The sequence below is a fragment of the Tigriopus californicus genome, chromosome 12, assembly GCF_007210705.1.
Source record: "Tigriopus californicus strain San Diego chromosome 12, Tcal_SD_v2.1, whole genome shotgun sequence".
Taxonomy (NCBI): Eukaryota; Metazoa; Arthropoda; class Copepoda; order Harpacticoida; family Harpacticidae; genus Tigriopus; species Tigriopus californicus.
In genome coordinates, this window is record NC_081451.1 from 3304403 (window position 1) to 3323605 (window position 19203).

The 19203-nt window shown below is 41.7% G+C and overlaps 1 protein-coding gene across 1 annotated transcript; it reads right to left on the minus strand.

Annotated features, from left to right (window-relative positions):
• Window positions 1-14589: 14589 nt before the first annotated feature.
• Window positions 14590-17068, minus strand: LOC131892190 (uncharacterized protein K02A2.6-like). Its single transcript, XM_059241976.1, has 3 exons — window positions 16956-17068; window positions 16063-16853; window positions 14590-14732 (listed from the first exon to the last, which is right to left on the minus strand). Exons 1-3 carry the CDS (start codon window positions 17066-17068, stop codon window positions 14590-14592), a joined length of 1047 nt encoding a protein of 348 aa, XP_059097959.1.
• Between the last annotated feature and the right edge of the window lie 2135 nt (window positions 17069-19203).

The following is a 19203-nucleotide window of genomic DNA, read 5'->3' on the forward strand; positions in this document are numbered from 1 at the left end:
AGATTGGCCCGGGTGTATGCCATACAACCGAGATTGATCTGGGACCGTGGAGAGTAGAGGTAGCTAGCGATTTGTATCCTTAGTCAATTGATGACTGTTTGAGGCCCTGATAAAGAAAGCTCGAACCATTGATTGTATGCCCTGATTAGGGCTATAATCGGAGGCCTTAAGATAGGTCTAAGAAATTGACGCCCATGTACCAGGTGCTCTCCATCTTTGAGAGCTATCAAGGTAATTTTACCTAGTGCTTGGGTCAAGAGTTCCATGCTTCCGTTCACCACGGGAATTCAATGAGTCAGGACCTTTCACCCCTGGCTGATGGACGGAACACCATCCATCACCAGCCTGAAGAATGGACCCATGGTTTGGTACTTGGAAATGCACAACTAGACTCTACCTCCCCAGCACCACCGCACCCGGGGTCCTCTGTGCCACGGTTGGTATCACAAGAAGGAAATGTAACAGACTTTTACCTTAGAAAAGAGCTCTTTTGCAAGTCCGAGGACCCATTTATTGGTAACGGCAAAGAAGATTGATTACTATGAGGACCAGTCCAAGTCGTCAATTACCTGGTCGCAGGAGGAGCTAATCCGGACCTGGCATTGCGAAACATATGATTATATTGATAAAAACCAATACTCTTTATACTCACCCATGGTGATTTGAGTGGTATCCACAATAAACAATAAACAATATGGTACCGACGATATGGGTCAAATAACAAGGTTGTCCAAAGCCTCCGTAGAAAACTGGAGAGCTTCCCTTCACTCGGAACTGGTCCAACCTTGGGAAAAAGATTGAAAGAACTCTACCACCTCTGTCCAGTAATCTCAGCTCAAATTATCTTTGTTCCCAGCCTCACTATATTGAACTTTCCAGAGGGGACACGCCTGGTTTGGGAAAAACTTCCCAAGTGCATCCAAAATAGATGGAGAACTAAGGGTAACAATTTTGAAGCAAATTTGGGACATACAAGGCACCCCCGTTCTCGTTCTTTTTGGAATTCTTTGGCAAGGCAGCAGATGAATTCTCAAATGAGAGTTACTCACGGCTGACAAACGCTGACTCACCATTGAAATATGAGGCTAGAACATTAACCACTTCCAATCAATCTCCCTTACAACCTCAAAGGCGGCCATCCTTTTGTTCCTTTCACGGTTTTATCGGGCACAAGATCAAAGATTGTTCCAATGCATCCAACACCATGATGACCACGACCACTTGTTGGACGCCCCAATGTTCCCGGTCCTCTTGGGAATCGGAAATGCACGTCCCACTTGGGGACGCTTTTGACACTAGCCCAAAATGTGAGCTCGCGGGTACTTCATGGGAGGATGAATGTCTCTTGTGCATCATTGGCAAGGGAATTCATGTTAATGTGAAGGGAACCTGGAGATGCCCCTACCATTTAAAAAGACGAATCCCAAACTGCCAATGAGGCAATAGTCTACCGCAGAACCAAGCAAACACTGAACAAACTTGCGGGTTGCTCAATTCGAGCTAGTGAAAGAGCTTCCATGTCTGCCACAAAACCATTCCACTTGAACTAAGAACACCGCAACTACTAGAGGTTTTATTGATTTAAAGAGAAAGGTGGAGGCCAATAGTTGGTTCAATACATTGCTCAGGTACATCTTTTTGGAAACCGACCTAGCCCCGCAGTAGCCACGTTTGGGCTCCCATTTGTCGCCATCAGGGCACTGACTTCAACAGCAAGGGTAATCAAGTGACTTAAACAGAATGTTTACATTGATGCCGGCCTTGGAAGCACTCACTCCATACTCTATAACTGAAGCTATGGACACTCTTATGGATGCCATACACATCTTGTCTGAATAAAATATTCGCCTCCACAAAATGGCATCAGTGAAGAGCAAGTTTGTCTTGCATTCCCAGGGGTGTAAAGGGCTAAAGGGCGCCACCAGGTTGGACTGGAGGTTACCTCATTGCAAAGAACATTGGGGGTGGCTTGGGACGTGAACACTGATGCGTTCATAGTTGAAGTCAGGGTTCCTGACCGACCATGTACCAAGCGAGGGGTTCCGGCCAGCACTGTGATCTTAGCTGGGCGCCTTATTCAAAGAAAAGTCGTCTCTAGCAAAGCCAGTGAACCAAAAGATCTTCAAGAGTGTGCATGGGATGAAACGCTACCTTCTCAGTTTAAAGCTGAATGGAATCAGTGGGTTAAGGCACTTTGCTCCTTAGATGCTTTACCAGTGCCAAGAGGCATAACGCCTGTGGGATTTGGAAAGGTTCTTAAACAAGAGCTCTACGAGTTAGCTGTTGCTAGTGTAGAGGCCATAGGATATGTCATGTACTTGAGAATTGTGAATGCTCAGGGAGAGGTGGCAGTGGCTTTCCTCATAAGTAACTCAAGGGTGTCTGCCCAATCCCCTACTTTGGGTTCTCGCCTTGAGTTGTGTGAAGCACTTGAAGCAGTTGCAACAGCCCGGTATGTGTTTGAAGAACTTCATTAAAAGCCTGAGGAAGTTCATTATTACTCGGACAGCTAGGTACTTTTAGGTTACCTGAAAAATGAGACACAAAGATTCAATAGGCACGTCTCCAGGAGAGTGGCACTTGCAGAGAATTGGCAATATTGGCAAGAAAGGCGTTTAACCCTGCTCCTGTCCCCATAGTTCAAGAACCTTGCTGAATACAACATGGTTGGATGCCCCGGAATTTCTCTGGAGTAAAGTAGGAGCTAACCCATCTTTGCAAGGCTATAAACCTTTCACATTGACCGATCTGCCGGAAGTAGATGAGTAGTAGAATTACGTGATCTTGTATGATGGAATGGCTGTGGATGGTTTTTTGGCAGATCTCGTTAAAGATCTCAACAAATGAAATTGACAAGTAAATGTCGTCACAGCGAAACTTAGTATGTACAGTATTCAGAGAAGGTACGAAAGGTATCTGATATTGTACGTTTTCAAAGTCATACATGAGCTTTGTCCCAACCCAGGATTTAGGGTCAATTCTAGTGACCGTAGAGGATTAATGTGCGTTTTGAGAGCACCTTCAAGCCCTCGAGAATCCAGGCTAGTTAAAACAATGAAGTCCAAGTCTCTTCTTTCTCGGGCTCCTTCATTGTTCAATTTGTTGCCCTCAAATATTCGTAGGGCTTATGTATGTAGGCGTGGATCCAGTAGCAGGATTTAAGTCAGACTTGGACAAGTTTTTGACCAAATTCCTGATCAACCTTATTTTCAAGGGTTAGCTAGATCAGCCAACTCCAATTCGTTGATTGATCAAATAATATATATAAACAAAAGTCAAGTAAAATCAGTTGGGTAACCGTGCTAAAATGTGCTCGGAACCCGTGCTGGCTAGGCGGAAGGACTTCATTGACCTCAAGAAATTCAACAAGTTTGGACTTCTTGATCTTCTCAAACACCTTCGCAATATTCGAAGCGAGAGAAATCGGCCTATAATTACTGGAAAGGGACTTATCTCCCCCATTAAAAACTGGAACAACGTGAGCTAATTTTAGTGAAGATGGAAACATGCCGTGATCCAAGATGCAACGCATCAAGTATGAGNACGTGAGCTAATTTTAGTGAAGATGGAAACATGCCGTGATCCAAGATGCAACGCATCAAGTATGAGTAAACAGGAGCAAGAACCAGTGAGCATCTAATCAGAAACTGAAATGTCACACCATCAGGGCCAGGAGAACTCGAAAGCCTCAAGTCCCTGATGGCCCCTAAAGCATCTTGATCTGTGACTACAAGATCATCTAAACGCTCAGCTTGACTAACCTTGTCAATCTCAACAGACTCATCTTCAGAGCAATGAGCTGAATATAGGGTTGATCAACAATAGTGATTTGAAGAAATGTCCATGACTAAAAGATACCATTGGACTAACATTTACACACTCACTAGGAAAAAAATCATTAGCATTGGCTTTGAAATTAACATAAAGGGACTTGGGGCCCAAAATGAGTGAAATCTGGACATCTCCAACTCATTTAATTTGGTTCCCGTTTCTAAGATCAGTTTTCAACCAAAGAAAAAATAAAGAAAGAAAATGCATCGGCGAACAAATTAATTTTAGGAACCATAATGTTCCATAAATCTTTTTTTCGGAATTAGTAGCAACAATTACAAGATATAAGTGATGCATACCCTTAATACGCCTCTCGGCTTTGACTCCAACCAAGTGTGTCGAGAATTTTGATCCACGCAGAATTCGATTAGTTCTTTGAAGGGGTTACGCGAATATGCAATAAAACCGGTTCAGTTTTTTTCTGGACAACCATTGAAGATTTAAATTTGTTTATAATGACAAACCGCAGCAAAATACCGTGCTTTGGTAACATTGAAAAATATCAATTTTCAGAACCTTTCTTTCCCTTTTAAAAAGTAGACAGCTCGACGACCCCAAAGAGGAGCTGATTTTGTTTCAAACAATATGAATAATGACCTGGAGTCTAAATATTTACACTTCTACTTTGCCTCTACTCTACTTTATGATCTTGAAGTACGGGAAACAAATAAATAATCAAATACAGACACTTGCTCTATGCAATTCTTCATATTCTGATGAATGTCAGTTCATAGCTAGTCACCTTAAACAATTGCAGTATAATGATGAAAACTCACTGCTGTTGAAGACTTGGGAGTGTTAATTGTTCTTTGAATCGTCAGAAGATGAGAGCAGTTCCGCTTCCTTCTCGGAATATCGGCTATCACTGATTTCTTTTCTCTGAAAGAGCACAACCTGACTTCAGGTCTACTTGATGTCCTCAAACTGGTTTAAGTTCTACAGGGGTGGGGGTACTTGGTAATTGAACTTGCAGTCGGAAAAAACGACTTTTAAACAGCACTAAAAGCAGGCAAAAAGAAGAATTGAACCCATATATGTTTTTGGTATGTATTTGGTCTGTGGTCTCAATGATGGAGCCCTGGGGAACACCTGACTTGAAACCATGTATGTCACTAAGGGATACCTTAACAATTTGCTTCCTATCATGAATGAACCTTGCCTTGGATCCCAGTGTCATAAATTCTATTCAAGAAAAGGCCATGATCTACTTTATCCAAGGCCTTGGCAAAATCAAGATTCACAACATCAACTGAGTCGTGCCTTTCCAGTCCCTCAATGACCTGCTCTAAATGCTCAATCAGTTGGATAACCGTGCTAAAATGTGCTCGGAACCCGTGCTGGCTAGGCGGAAGGACTTCTTTGACTTCAAGAAATTCATCAAGTTTGGACTTCTTGATCTTCTCAAACACCTTCGCAATATTCGAAGCGAGAGAAATCGGCCTATAATTACTGGAAAGAGACTTATCTCCCCCATTAAAAACTGGAACAACGTGAGCAAATTTTAGTGAAGATGGAAACATGCCGTGATCCAAGATGCAACGCATCAAGTATGAGTAAACAGGAGCAAGAACCAGTGAGCATCTCATCAGAAACTGAGATGTTACACCATCAGGACCAGGAGAACTTGAAAGAATCAAGTCCCTTATGGCCTCTAATGCATCTTGATCTGTGACTACAAGATCATCTAAACGCTCAAATTGACTGACCTTGTCAATCTCAACAGACTCATCTTCAGAGCAATGAACTGTTGCTTCTGAACTCAGTGGGGTTGAAAACACACTGGAGAACAGATCTCCAAGCATGTTAGCCATAGTCTCTACATTGTTAATGGCTTCCCCATCAACCTCAAAAGGCCCAAAAGTCACACTAATTCTCAAAATTGCCCACCCTGCCTTTTTTAGGTAGTGGCTGACTCACAAAGCGCCCCGTGCAGTGCAGAACGTAAACCATATTTCGTGCATAGTAAGGGGGCTATGCAAATTCTAAGAGAAACATGAAGAACTTTGTTCTCTTTTTTAAGATCAATGGTGAAGCCATCAGCAATGTTGAAGTTACGGCTAAAATGCTTGGTTTTGGACATATTTGAGCTTGGTTACCCAACTAATAAGGCATGTGAATCAGATGTACAGTTTATCTAAAGGGTCATGAGTCAGTTGGAGTCCATCTTGATTTAGTGAAGGCGTTTGCTAAACTATGTTTTGGCCTTTTTTGAAGAGGGCTCATTAGATTGGTATCAAAAGTAAGGTTTGCAAATAGAGTAAAGTTAAAATTGTGGTAGGAGGCAAAAGCTAAGGTTGAAGGATCACTTCGTGACATACATGATGTCAAACCAGGTGTTCCCCTTGGGTCCATTTTAGGGCCGCACCTTTTTGTAATATTCATTGCTCCCAAGCTTAATGTGTGTTGAAAAGAATGCTTTGATAGGTCAAGAGAGTTCAACCAGAGATTCAGGACAACTCCAATCCTTGGCACTATACATGTACAGTCTCTGACGAAGATACTAGCGACATAATTATCTACATGTTCAGATACTTCAACAGCCTGTGTCACAACCCAGGAGTTGAACACACATTGAGCCATAGAAGGGGCATTAGTTGTACCATTCCACATCGAGCTAATTCGAGGGACATCAAGATCTTATAGAATCTTAAGGCGGAGTTTTGTCTTTAACAGGATCCCAGCCATGTTTAAACTTTTTGCCACTAGCTCTCTGACAATTCTACGATTTAGATGAACCTTATAAGCGCTTTTTGCGTTTTAAGCTTGATTTTGTTCGCATTTTGCAATCAATACCTGAACAACCCTACGTTCAGGGATGTTTCAGAGCGGCAAATTCAAACTTGTTGTCGGACCATTTTTTTAATCAAACATGACTTGCTGGGAAATCATTCCCAAGCATCTGTTAGAAACCCGTAAAAAATATTAAAAACTACTTACATCAATTTGAAAAAAGAACAAATGATTTTAAAAAGCGTTTACTTAATTAAGGCATCTTTTTTAGGTCCAGTTGGCCCATATTTTGTAAGATATTGAAAACTCCAAAAACAAATACCATAAATGTGAATGAATCTTGAAAAGCTTTTTGAGCCACTCTCTAGACGAGAAAACTGCAACAATATGTCCAAAATTCTTGGAAATTGTACAGCTCTCGATTTTTGAAAAATTGACGAATATGTACTCATTTTACAGGACTTTGATATTTTCAACTCTGGAAAGCTGAATATCAGGTATTTCCGAGGGCATGCGTGTTTTCTATTGTTATATTTTTCATACCTACAGTGGCCAGAAAATCACCGTGTACGGAAAATTTACACCATTTTCAACTTGGCAAAGATAAAAATAGGAGCATGTAGGGAAGTCGCTTGGACAGATGAGTTTTTCTTTTATCTTCGCATAATTCGATACATCTTCGCATAATTCGAAATATCGTCAATTTTGGCCGCATTTTCATTCCATGGACCATGTCGCCAACTAGAAAGAAAGTTTTCAGGAAAGGAAAAGAGAAAGTGGATTTCGCCATTTCAACTTTCTCTCTGTGCTTGTTCGAGTCCAGATCATGTTTACCTAAAGCACCTGTTATGACTGTGGATGAAAACGAGTTTTACCTGTTGACCATAGCTTGATTCATCGATTTGATAGCAACTTTTATCTCTAAGATCTCTAGCATTGCCGGTCGAAGTACAAAAATGCCGCCTTGACAGTTTTTGAGTTAGATTGTACTGTCTGCGTGCGATTAGGGATGACATCGAACAGATGTAGGTACGTGACTCTCAAGATAAAATTTGGACATCAGGAAGCCACAGTGTTGATGGCCTATATCATTATTTACTATTTCAAGTAGATCAGTACGACACCTAATTTTCAAAAAAACAAGAAAACAGTCCTTCAAGTGGCTTGGCTGAAGATGCTTTTCTCTTCCAAAGACCTCTTGGTAGCAAGAAGAAGCGAATTACCCCACGATGACTTGACCATAGCTGGATTCTTGGATACAATCGTCGTTTCCTCTCCTCTCGTCTCACCACGGTGGTCAAAAGCCTTATCACATTTTGAGAGAAATACGCGAATTTATGTCAGCAGTTTTCTATATCTTGCAAAAGCATGAGAGGCACTTTTGATCTTATAGCTTTTATTGAATTATTGCTCCCATTGAAGGCTTTTGTACAGAAGAGCTAACAAAATTCGCTTGGATATTTCTGCCAACCTTTAAAAAGTCTATTCAACGTGTCATTCGTCTCATTAGTGAGACGAGATGGGTAAGCTGACCATCGAGGAATAAAAAAAAACATTAGAGGAGTGTTTGGTCTTTGCAACGCATTTTCGAGATTGTGGAATGTAAATTAACAGAGTTGCAGATATGTTAGCCCAGTGTGAAGATTATGCTATTTAAACTACTTTGAAACATTGCTTCTCAGAGAGAATAACTAAGCTTCATAGTTTTCAGTGGATGTAGAGGTGTATGAAGGTTTTTACCACGTCAAAAATGTGAGTGAGTGATATCAGCTGAAAAGTGTAGTTCACCTTCTGAACCTCTCAGAGTTTATCACAGAAAAAGTCTTTCAACTCAGGAGGCTATCTAAGTGGCCATGCTTGTTAGTCAATGTCTGTTTTTTAGAAAGAGGGGGAACGGGGTGGGGACTTTTTCAGTTCTTCCATCAAAGTGGAACACATACATGTGGATATTTGTAAAACAGTTGTAACATAGCCCTGTATGGTTAGGGAACCTTTAGTTCAAGCCTAGCAGGGGTAGGGGTCCTTATAACCATGTCCCACAGGGTAGGGACCCTTGCTACCGATAGCATAAGACTTTGGGTAAGGTTAAGGTAGGGAGACTTACTTTTGGGAGATCCGCCATTTTTTGAAACCCTGGCTTGGCGTTTCTTTTCTTGCAAAGTTACATCTTCCAATAGTCCTTTTAACGACTTCACGGCCTTTCAGAACATGGTAGCGTTGTCGAAGAAGCACCACGGATATTTTTGAAGACGAATTGTTAAGGATTCTGCGCCTTCTTTAAATACTGCATTGTACCAATCTTCTGGGTTTGTCGCAAGAAAGTACTTGCTGTTTAATTCTTAGATTATTCTTGCTTGTTCTATTGGCAAAAGCTTAAGCTTTTCCTGAAAATGTAACTAGAATCTCAATACTTTACACACAAAAGAGCAAATGTCAAAATATTTGCATTTTAGAGGTCTCTTCACCCAGAAGAACCAAATCTGATCTGGAAACCTGCTGCATGGTTTAGGGTGTTAATTTGGGGGTCTAAGCTTGGAGACATCTTTGGGGCCTTTGATTCTTAAGGTTGTAAAATGAAATGTATTGAAACATTTGTAAAATTGCTTCAAACTTTTGCAAAGCTAGTTTAATGTTGTCTTTTTTGCTTTTAAGCAGGCTTATATCTTTGTTTTTCTAAAATATTTTTTAGTGATTTGTTCCTCAAAAGGAATTTCATTTCCGGGTCCTACTGATCTGGGCAGGACACACTATAGACATGGCAAAAACCTGCTACTTAGAGAGAGCTGGAAGATATTATGATATAATTTTCCTTTTCATTTACAAGTTGTCTGATATGCAGGGGAAAAATAGCCCTTACAGACCCCCAGAACGAGTTGATGCATATGTTTTGGAAAGTTTATTTGTAATTTTTTTGTGCAAATTCGGTTGATTTTTATGTAAATTTGGTTTCATTAAATACCATATTTATCTGCGGTTTTAACCGGCCCTGGGGATGATGCCGTCTTCATCAGTGGGGCCGTGATTCATATCTGCTTGTGTCTCTAGAGGCTGACATAAGGTTTAACCAATCAAAACAATCTGTTCTTGAATGACTGAAAACGGGAAATCCAGTATGTCTGGTTATCATGGCCTCTAAAGTTATTGCCACCTAGTACATCGGTGATTGTTCAAGATCCGGTTTTCAAACGGTGGAATTCCAACGTTAAACTTGTTGGCAAACCAAACTTTCTCCGTCAATACCTTCGCTTTTCATCAGCTCGAGTGTCATGGCGAGCCTGGAAATGCATCAAAGAACTTTACAACCCAGTGATAAACCAACCAAAGCCATCGGTTGACCTTCTTCACTGAAACAAACTCAGAAGAAGAAATAGAGTATCCAAAACCCCGGATGATTTATTGTGTTGGTGCCAACATTGTGTCCTTACTCCTTAATTTTGTACCTATAGCTCGTACATGAAATTAAGATTTACTGGAAGGGCTATGGCAACTCGAATATGACCCCATGTTATTTTTCTTCCAATCTTTCTTTTCATCTATTTCATACCATCCCCAATACGTTCGTTCACCACCTATGGTTAAAAAGACAGGTTCTCACGGTCACTCTTTAACCATTATTTTACCAGGGTAGCAGTAACGAAATAACAAGTAATTAAATTACAATAATTCGTTCCTTTTTTCGAAATAAGAATGCAATTCATCCCATTACATTTGAAGATTATGTATTTGTAACAACCTAAACAAAATACTCGTTATTTGTTTCTTTTTTCATGCTCCAGAGTGGCATTTAATTATTAGAGAAGACTTGAAACGTTAAGGCAATCTTAACAGAAATGTTCATTTTTTAATGTCATACGGTATATGCTAAAGAAGGAAGCTCGGGGCTGGAAATTGTGCTTGATAAATACATTAACTATTAAGGTTTTAAATGTCGTTCTATTTGCTGTGCTTTATTTTTGATGTCTTTTCATTCAAATTCCGTTGAACTAAAAGACCTGACTCAGAGCGAAATCTTCGGTTGGCTTGAGTACGTTGCACCAAATTTCTCAACTCTCTCCATATTCACCCATGACTTTATTCTTCATCATTAGCTTAGCTGAGGAAAGGATGTCAGTTTTAGGTGTGAAGATTTAGATGTCTTAAATGATATGTACTCCAACAGAAGGTAATACATGTACATTTGAAATTTATACTCTGTAAGTATTTTGAAAGTCGCTAAATATGTGGAAAACACTTCAAGGATAAATCACACACCGTCGAAGATTTTCATTTTTGACACGTTTTCGAAGACAGTTTCAAATAACACCGAAAGAATAAAACCAAAGTAAACAAGTCGTTTTTCTTACGTTCGATTTTTCAAAGAAGCCAGATTGAATTTGCAGCGTAACCTAATTTGTGAAACCTTAACTTTGTCCAGATTCGAAATCCGCACGTTGAATGTATTTATTTTGACTTTTCAAGCATACCTTTTGCGTCCCAAGTATCAAATTTCATAAAGGCGTGAGTCATGTTTTCCCCACAAGATTGATACTGTTGTAGTAGTTAAAAATTGGAAGGCATTATTTTCCTATTATGCATTTCCATTAGCTTAGCCAGGAGCATTGCCAAGAATGGGAGTAATAGAGTACTAACTCACATATATATCTACAATACATCGATTAATCTCAAGACGATCCTGAATCCAGTTCTATTGATGCTAACTAAACAACCTTGAGGCCATTGCAACAATCAATTGGCAACCTATTGTCCTCAGTATCCATTCTTTTAATTGCTAACACTAACAACTCGTCCGATGGAGGGAGCAATAACACCACCCAATTGGCCGCCATAATAGGTATCCAATACAATGTGACTAATGATATTCGCCCGTTCTGGGGGAAGATCCGCTGGAATTTCCAGCCTTTCGGCTACTATGGAATCGTGCGGAAACCAGGCTATTGGAAATCGGGAAGAGTCCTGTCGAACTCCTCCAGGAGCTCAAACGCGTGTTAGGAGGACAAGCTTTGCACCTCATCCAATACTTACCCAAAATTGGCGACAACTACAATAAAGCGTTAAAGCAATTGAAAGTAGTATATGAGGACCCAACTTTGCAAGTAAAAACAATGGTCAATCGGATCATAGAGATGCCAAAATTAGAGCATAATCGAACCTCTCTCCTCCAAGGATATTCGCAGATCAAAGACGAACTCTTCTCTTCCCTTGGGGGTCAGACATCAGTTGCGAATCATTCCTGGGCGTCTTGTTAAAACAGGCAAAGTTGGCACCTAATGAAGCAGAAGGGACCACACGGTGTTCAAAAAGCCCTATCAAGGTTCCAGAGAAATTCCCAAACACAAATTGGCATTTTTCTACCCCCAAAAAGTCAAGGGAACAACTTTAACTTGATTGTTTTATGGAATTCTAGTTCATATAAAAAACTCACATACCCAAAAGCATTATAAAAGCTAAAATTTTCCAAAAACCTACTCAATGTAAATTAGGATCATACTTAGTTAGCTCTTGAATGTAATTTACGATATCATCTATTTCACCGCTACTTAGTTACATGGAATTTAGTGGTCCAAATTTTATCGGTTTTAGCCCGAAAATGCCCCGGTTATATGTTAATTCAATTTCCCAAAGATATAATATCGATTTTCACTATCGCAAAAGTGAAGATTATTTTTCCATTACTTGCATAAATTCAAATTAACTTAAAACCTTGTACAACCATATCTAAAACCCTCAAAAAAGCAGATTTTTCAAAATTCATTTTTAAAAGCGTCCAAGGTACATTTCGTTGAGTGGTCACTGAAAATTTCACAAATGTCAATGAAACCTTAAAGACGCTATTTTCAATCAGTTTCAACAAAGTCTTCAAGTAACGACAAAATCTGAAACGTTGTTTGTTTTATGTATTGTCTTCAGAATTCAAGTGAATGCATAACTAAGTGTACACATGATGATTGTAAAGCAAATTTTCAAAGATTACACTTTTAGTGTGTTTTAAGTAACATTATACAGCATTTTTAGCTATTATAAGACAATGTAAGAAGAGGAAAAATAATATTTTGTATTTGTGATTTTGAAAATCGATATTAATTCTTTGGGAAATTGAATTAACATATAACCGGGGCATTTTGAGGCTAAAACCGATGAAATTTGGACCACTAAATTCCATGTAACTAAGTAAAGGTGAAATAGATGATATCATAATTTATATTCAAGAGCTAACTTAATGTGCTCCCAACTTACATTGGGTAGGTTTTTGAAAATTTTAGCTTTTATAATGTTTTTAGGTATGTAAACTTTTTATGTGGGCTAGAATTTCATAAAGCAATAAAATCAAAATTGTGGGGGAATGAAATAAGTGGAGAGAGCCGGATTGGATTCGGGGAAGGGATGTATATTATTGAATGGTAACTGAAGAAGTGATTAGGTTATTGGTGGGGAACAAAAGGTAGAACAATGGTGAGTAGAAGTGAGGGAGAATGAAGAGTACTATGGACATTTGATAGATGGCGGGATATCGATTAAAAGACATGACCTCACACGATGGATTTATCAAGCCATCATAACTAAACTATTGCACTCCCAAATGTTTTAAATAGAGATTGTCAACTCATTTGGAGAGCTTGAGCCTGTGTCTGAGCCCGCAATCACCTTTCCGAAACCTAGCATTGGAGGTCACACTCACGGGATTTTGCGCACTTGCATTGGGTTTGTCCGGAGTCCTCATAGTGGTGTGTTGTGTACGCTCATCACCGGGATATCACATGGTGAAAAAGTCATTGCCAGATTTCTGTTAGATTCGGCCGCCGAGTCCTTGATGGCCCCCGCAAGATTTTACAAATAAGTGTCGCGAGCGGAGGACAATCCCGGAGAACTCAAGAAATAAACGTTCGCTTTCAAAAAGAATCTTTAGATGGACGTTTTGTCTCCAATGTAGTGTCAGCCACGACCGTCCAAAATACCGCCAAACCCCTCGAGCGTATCAATTTTGACCCAAAAACATACCAGCACATAAAATATATTGTGTTCAGCGAAGAATGCCCCTCTAAAGAGGACCAATCTATTGACATCCTGATTTCCTGATTGGAGAACCTTTATTTACGCACTTATGCACTGGAAATCAACAGGTGGGACTCCTCAAAGAGCCAGCCACCCAAGAAACAAAATTGGGTTGGGTTTTATATGGAGCCCACTCAGATTTGAGCCCCACTTTAGCACCAAAGCAGCACCTCCCGATGATCACGTATGCCATAATGTTGACCTAACAACGGTCCCCGATTGATCTAAGCTGTTTTTGGTGCCAGGAACATTTGGGAATCACTCAACAAGACAATTCACTCACATTCGAGGAGGAAAAAGCCATCAATCTGATGGCCAATGTGCAGAAGTACGATTCACTGAAGAGAAAATGGAGCACTGGACTTTTATGGAAAGAGGATCCTCGACCCGTGTTGTCCCATAACCTGGCACGAGCCAAAGGAGTCATGGTCAGTGTTGAACGGAGAAATACTAGATAACATCGTGATCTTCTCAATAAGGCATATTCAGATATGAACGAACAAGGCACGTCTGAAAGAGTTCCTGAGAGCGAATGGTGGCCCCAGGATGGCCAATTTATCTACACTCTGGAGACCCATCCTATTTTGAAAGCAAGCTCTCCCACAAAAAACGCAGAGTGGTTATGAATTCGTCAAGAAAGGATAAACTTTCCAAAAAAATCATTAAATTGGACTGAAAAGGGTGGCAATAATCGTAGACATATCCAAGATGTTCCTTTCAATCGGGCTTCATTCAGATCGGGATGCTCTACGCTACGTTTGGCGTGATTTTGACCAATCTCGTCAGGCAGATTTGTTCCGAATGACTGACGTGACATTTGGAATAAATTCATCACCGTTTCAAGCCATCTGGTGTTCCCATTGAACGGCTGAAATGCATCAACAAGCCTTCCCTAGGGCGGCAACCAAAATTCGAAAAAATGTTTACATGGATGATACTTCCACCACCACCAATACCGTAGAAGATGCAAGGTCCATTTTAAAAGAAGTAGTGGATCTTTTCGCTTTGGGTGGCTTTCAAGCCCATAAGTTCGCTTCCAATAGGAAGGAGGTGCTTGAGGCCCACAAAGGCGGAGCATCCACTTTGGGGCTTGAATGGAATCCCACCAATGATACAATCGGCTTCAAGTTTATGAACAAACAATGCAAATCGGTGGATAGTTTCCCAACCAAACGAAGTGTCCTCGAAACCCTTGCCAGTATATATGATCCTTTGAGACTTGTTTCCCCGTTTACATTATTGGCCAAGCTGATCATGCAAGAGTTTTGGATTTTGGGTCTCGGTTGGGATGACCTTCTAACAAAAAGATTGCTGGATCATGGATCTATTTGGTTACTCAAACACACATACTTCAAAGCATTGTGGTCCCTCGTTGATTGGGATGGGATGACAACTCCCAATCTGAACTTGCCATCTTTGGCGACGCATCCAAACAAGCCTATTGGACTGCTGTTTATTTCCTCTGCCAAACTGAAGGTAGAATACGAACATCAACATTGGTTTTTAGCCAGACGAGAGCAGTACCTCAAAGAGACCACCTTTCAATAGCCAGGTTGGAACTACTGGGAGCTTTGTGCGCTGCACGAGCAGGCCAATACGTCTCAAATGCATTGTCAGTCCATTCATTGAGATGCTCCTATTTCACCGACTCCTTGCTGAATTTGTTAAGGATTCAGAGAGGTCCTCAAAGTTGGCGTCAATGGGTAGGCAATAGAATCAAGGCTGTTGTAGACATTGCATCCCCACAACAATGGTGGTTTTGTCCAGGGGAAGAAAACCCGGCAGACTTCGCATCAAGAGGAAAGAAAATAGAGGAACTTGTATCGAGTGCTCTGTGGTGGCGTGGTCCAACTTTCTCGTGTCAGAGCAAAAATCAGTGGCCGGTTCAAAGTGTAAGGGCAAGGACACCAGAAATGATGGGCATCAACAGACCTGAAGAGCAAGGGTTAGCTTGTCCAGAAATATTGGTGTGCGATACGCAAAAACAACCCATTGGTCAATTGTTGGACCAGGTGAGCATTTAGTCGAAACTCACTCAAATCACCGCTTGGGTTTTGAGATTTTGTGAATTGCTCAAAATTAAAATGAAGGCGCCTAGATTGAAAGGACCTAAAAACTCGTCTACAAGGACAAAAACATTTTAGACCATCCCTTTGATCATAAAGGAGCTTTGTGCGTCAGAAAATTTTTGGTTCAGAGAGGCTCAAAAGCAATCATTCCGAGAGGATCTCCAAGAGTTGGCTGCAAAGTTGGCTGGGGAAAAAGTGGTGGGAGAATAGACAAATGGGTATTGAAGTGTCCTGGATCTTTCGCTTGTCCGCTTCGCGTTTCGAAAGGGCCGCCGGAAAATCGCCATCAGAAAGACGATTGTAAGAGGCAGGATGGCCAGGAACCTGTGTGCGAAGTCGGTGGTCAAAGAGCCATTGGGCAGGAACTGGCGCCAATTATTACTGTGTTTTTGGAGCAGCATCTTCATGGATTTGACCGTGGATTCGGCGTGACCATTTGAGGCTGGATGATAGGTGGAGGATAATTGATGAGTAATGTGTATATCACGGCAGAAATCTTGGAAGTCCGAACGAAATTGGGGTCCTCCGTCGTAGCAAATGAATTGGGGAATCACGTAATCCACAAACCAATCCCGCAGGATGTCTGTGACGGTCTTTGTGTCCATCCAGGACAAGCGGGCGATGCAGAGCCATCCCAAGAACCGATGGGCCATGATGAGGTAGTGCGTGTGCGCACTGGTACTCTCAAAGATATCCACGGAAATGGCCTCAAATGGTCGGGAGGACGTGGAATGGACCAGGGGTTCATGTTGTTGACTCGAAAGACGTAGTTGACATGTAGAACCTGAGCTAACCACCTGTTCAATATTGTTGTACATGCGGGGCCAGAAGTAAATGCTACGGGCTAACGCGCAGGTACCACGAATGCCTGGGTGAGAGGTTAGGAGACTAGACAAAACGTCCAAACGGGACTTGGCCGGAAAAACGATCCGGTGGCCTCGGAGAATGAGGAGGCCCGTGTCCTTGACGAAAGATAAATCACCCCATTGTTTGGAAAGGAATTTGGATGTGTGACTTTGAGGTAAGGATTTGGGTGACTGGCCAGAGAGAAGTGTTGAAACCACAGCCTGATAATTGATGTCATCCGTAGCATTTTTAGATAATGTATCAAGAGCTGAATTGGAAGACAAAGTGAAATAGATCTGAATGGCGGCCAGCCACATTTCTGTGGAGCTGTCATCCGAGAATTGTTAATGGTCAATGATTGGGTGGCGGGAGAGCGTGTCAGCAATGTGATGACTTTTGACTGGTATCCATGTGGTCTCAAAAGTGTACCCAAACAGCTTGATTAGAATCCGCTGAGGAAGTGGATTGTCCATGGAGGACAGATTGGATCGCTTGAAAATGCCTAGAAGAAGCTTGTGATTGGTGATCACAGTGAAAGGCATTCTAAACAGATAAATACGACAGCGTTGGATGGCCCATTGGACAGTCAGCGCCTCAATCTTGCATACAGCGTATCTGGTTCTGGCATCAGACAGATATCTGGAACCGCATAAGATCAACTTGGATTGACCGTTGGCTTATGTCTGAAGAAGAGCATATCCCAGGCCTTTCAGACGGGAGGCTTTGGTGAGGAAAAGTGTTGGCAAAGAGGGATCAAAGTGGGCGAGAACAGGACCTTGAGAATTGGTAAGGATAGACTTGATTGAATCGAATGCAACTTGGTGATCTGGAGGCTATTGAAATACAATGTTGATTGGCCAATCCCAAGAATGACCGGAGGTCCGTGGCGTTGGTTGGGACCGGAAATTCAGAAATTGAGGCTATTTTGGCAGGATCCGGACGAACGCGATCCCTGCCAATTATGAATCAGGCAAATTTCACGGACAAGCCAACTTGTACCTTCGTCTTGGATAAGGTGATGCCGTGTTGCTGACATCGTGAGAGAACGGCCTCTGTTTTTGTCAGGAGATCCTCGCAGGAGTCACCGCAGACAAGGATGTCATTGACGATCTTGCGGACTCCAACAAGAGTGGACAGGGCCTGATCTCCTCATGCGTAAAATTCGTCACCCAAAGGGTTGAGTCCAATGAGCACTTGGCAATAACGAAAGCGCCCGAAGGGCATTAGCAATGTCGTCAGATGCCTGGATGATTTGTCAAGTTCCACCTGCCAGAGTAACCTTTGACTGCGTCCAAGACGACAAACCATTCGGATGAAGGAGGAATCGAGGTTCAAATGTCCATGACAGAAGAAAATGGATGGACTGGACGTTTGACATACTTGTTGAGTGAGGTGAAGTCAACCACGAGACGGACGGATCCATTCGGCTTTGGGACCGTAAGACTTGGACTGGTCCAGTCAGAAGGATCGGAAACACGTTCAATGATTCCCGATATGACCATGACGTTTAATTCTTTCTACGTGTTTTTGCTGCACGCATAGGGAATGCTCCGAGCAACATTGACGTGAGTGGGCTTGATAGGAATATCTACTCTGAGGTTAATGGCCATTGGTGTACCTCTCATCGGTTTGAGTACCTCAGATGCCTCAAAAACGGAGGAGAATATGTCCATGAGACAATGAAGCTTGTCTTGGACCTTGTCCTCCCAGGGATTTGAAGAAGCAGAACGAATATCAACCTTGGTGACGGACGGAATATCATCAGGAAGATATGAGAATGTTGGAGTTAACATCCCAAGATCAATCGTTGAGCGCCCTGAAAGAAGAATCTGGTCATGGATATGTGCAGAGACAGATGCCCAGACTGTTGTTGAATACTTCCTCAGGTGAGTGATCTCAAGTTGAACTGCCCTGTGGCACTCCATTTTTGTATTATTGGCAACGAAAATTGAACGGTTTTGAGATCCATCCACTTATATCCCATAGGTGCGAACCAGATCTCTGCAGATCAACGTCTCTGTTGCTCCTGTATCCGGTAGAATAACCATCTGGAATGGGGTTCCAGTCCGTGGGTGAAAGTCCACAGATACGGTAGGAGTGGGACGAGCCTTGACCATTTTGACATGAATTGATGAAGAATTAATGATCTTGGAATAATCAGAGGAAGGTCGACCTCTGGATTTCGAACGACCACGCCATATATTTCTGCCCTTGCAGACGGCAAACGTGTGACAAACTGTGTTCTTGGCTGGACAGTGTTGGCGGGTGGGACCTCCTGGGTGGGAAGATTTACCGCAACCCAAGCATTCATATGAGATAGAACTGGAATGTGACTTCTTCTGGGACCTAGATTTCCTGAGGCCAGTTCTTTGAATCGCGTCTAGTTCATGCACTAATTCATAGACTAGTTTACCGTTAGTTAGCAATGACTTAGTTCACGAACTTTTTCGCGTTCTTTGAATCCCAGCTAATAAATGTTTAGTTACCAGCGAATTGCCCTAGGTCAATTCTTGCCGCCTAGTTCAGCCAACGAATTAGTGCATGAATTAGTCGCAAACAAATTTAGACTTGATTCAAAGAACGCAAAAGTGTGGCCGTGAACTAATTCATGCACTAATTCAAATGTCAAATGAATTAAACGCGATTCAAAGAACCCGCCTCTGGATTCGGATTTCGA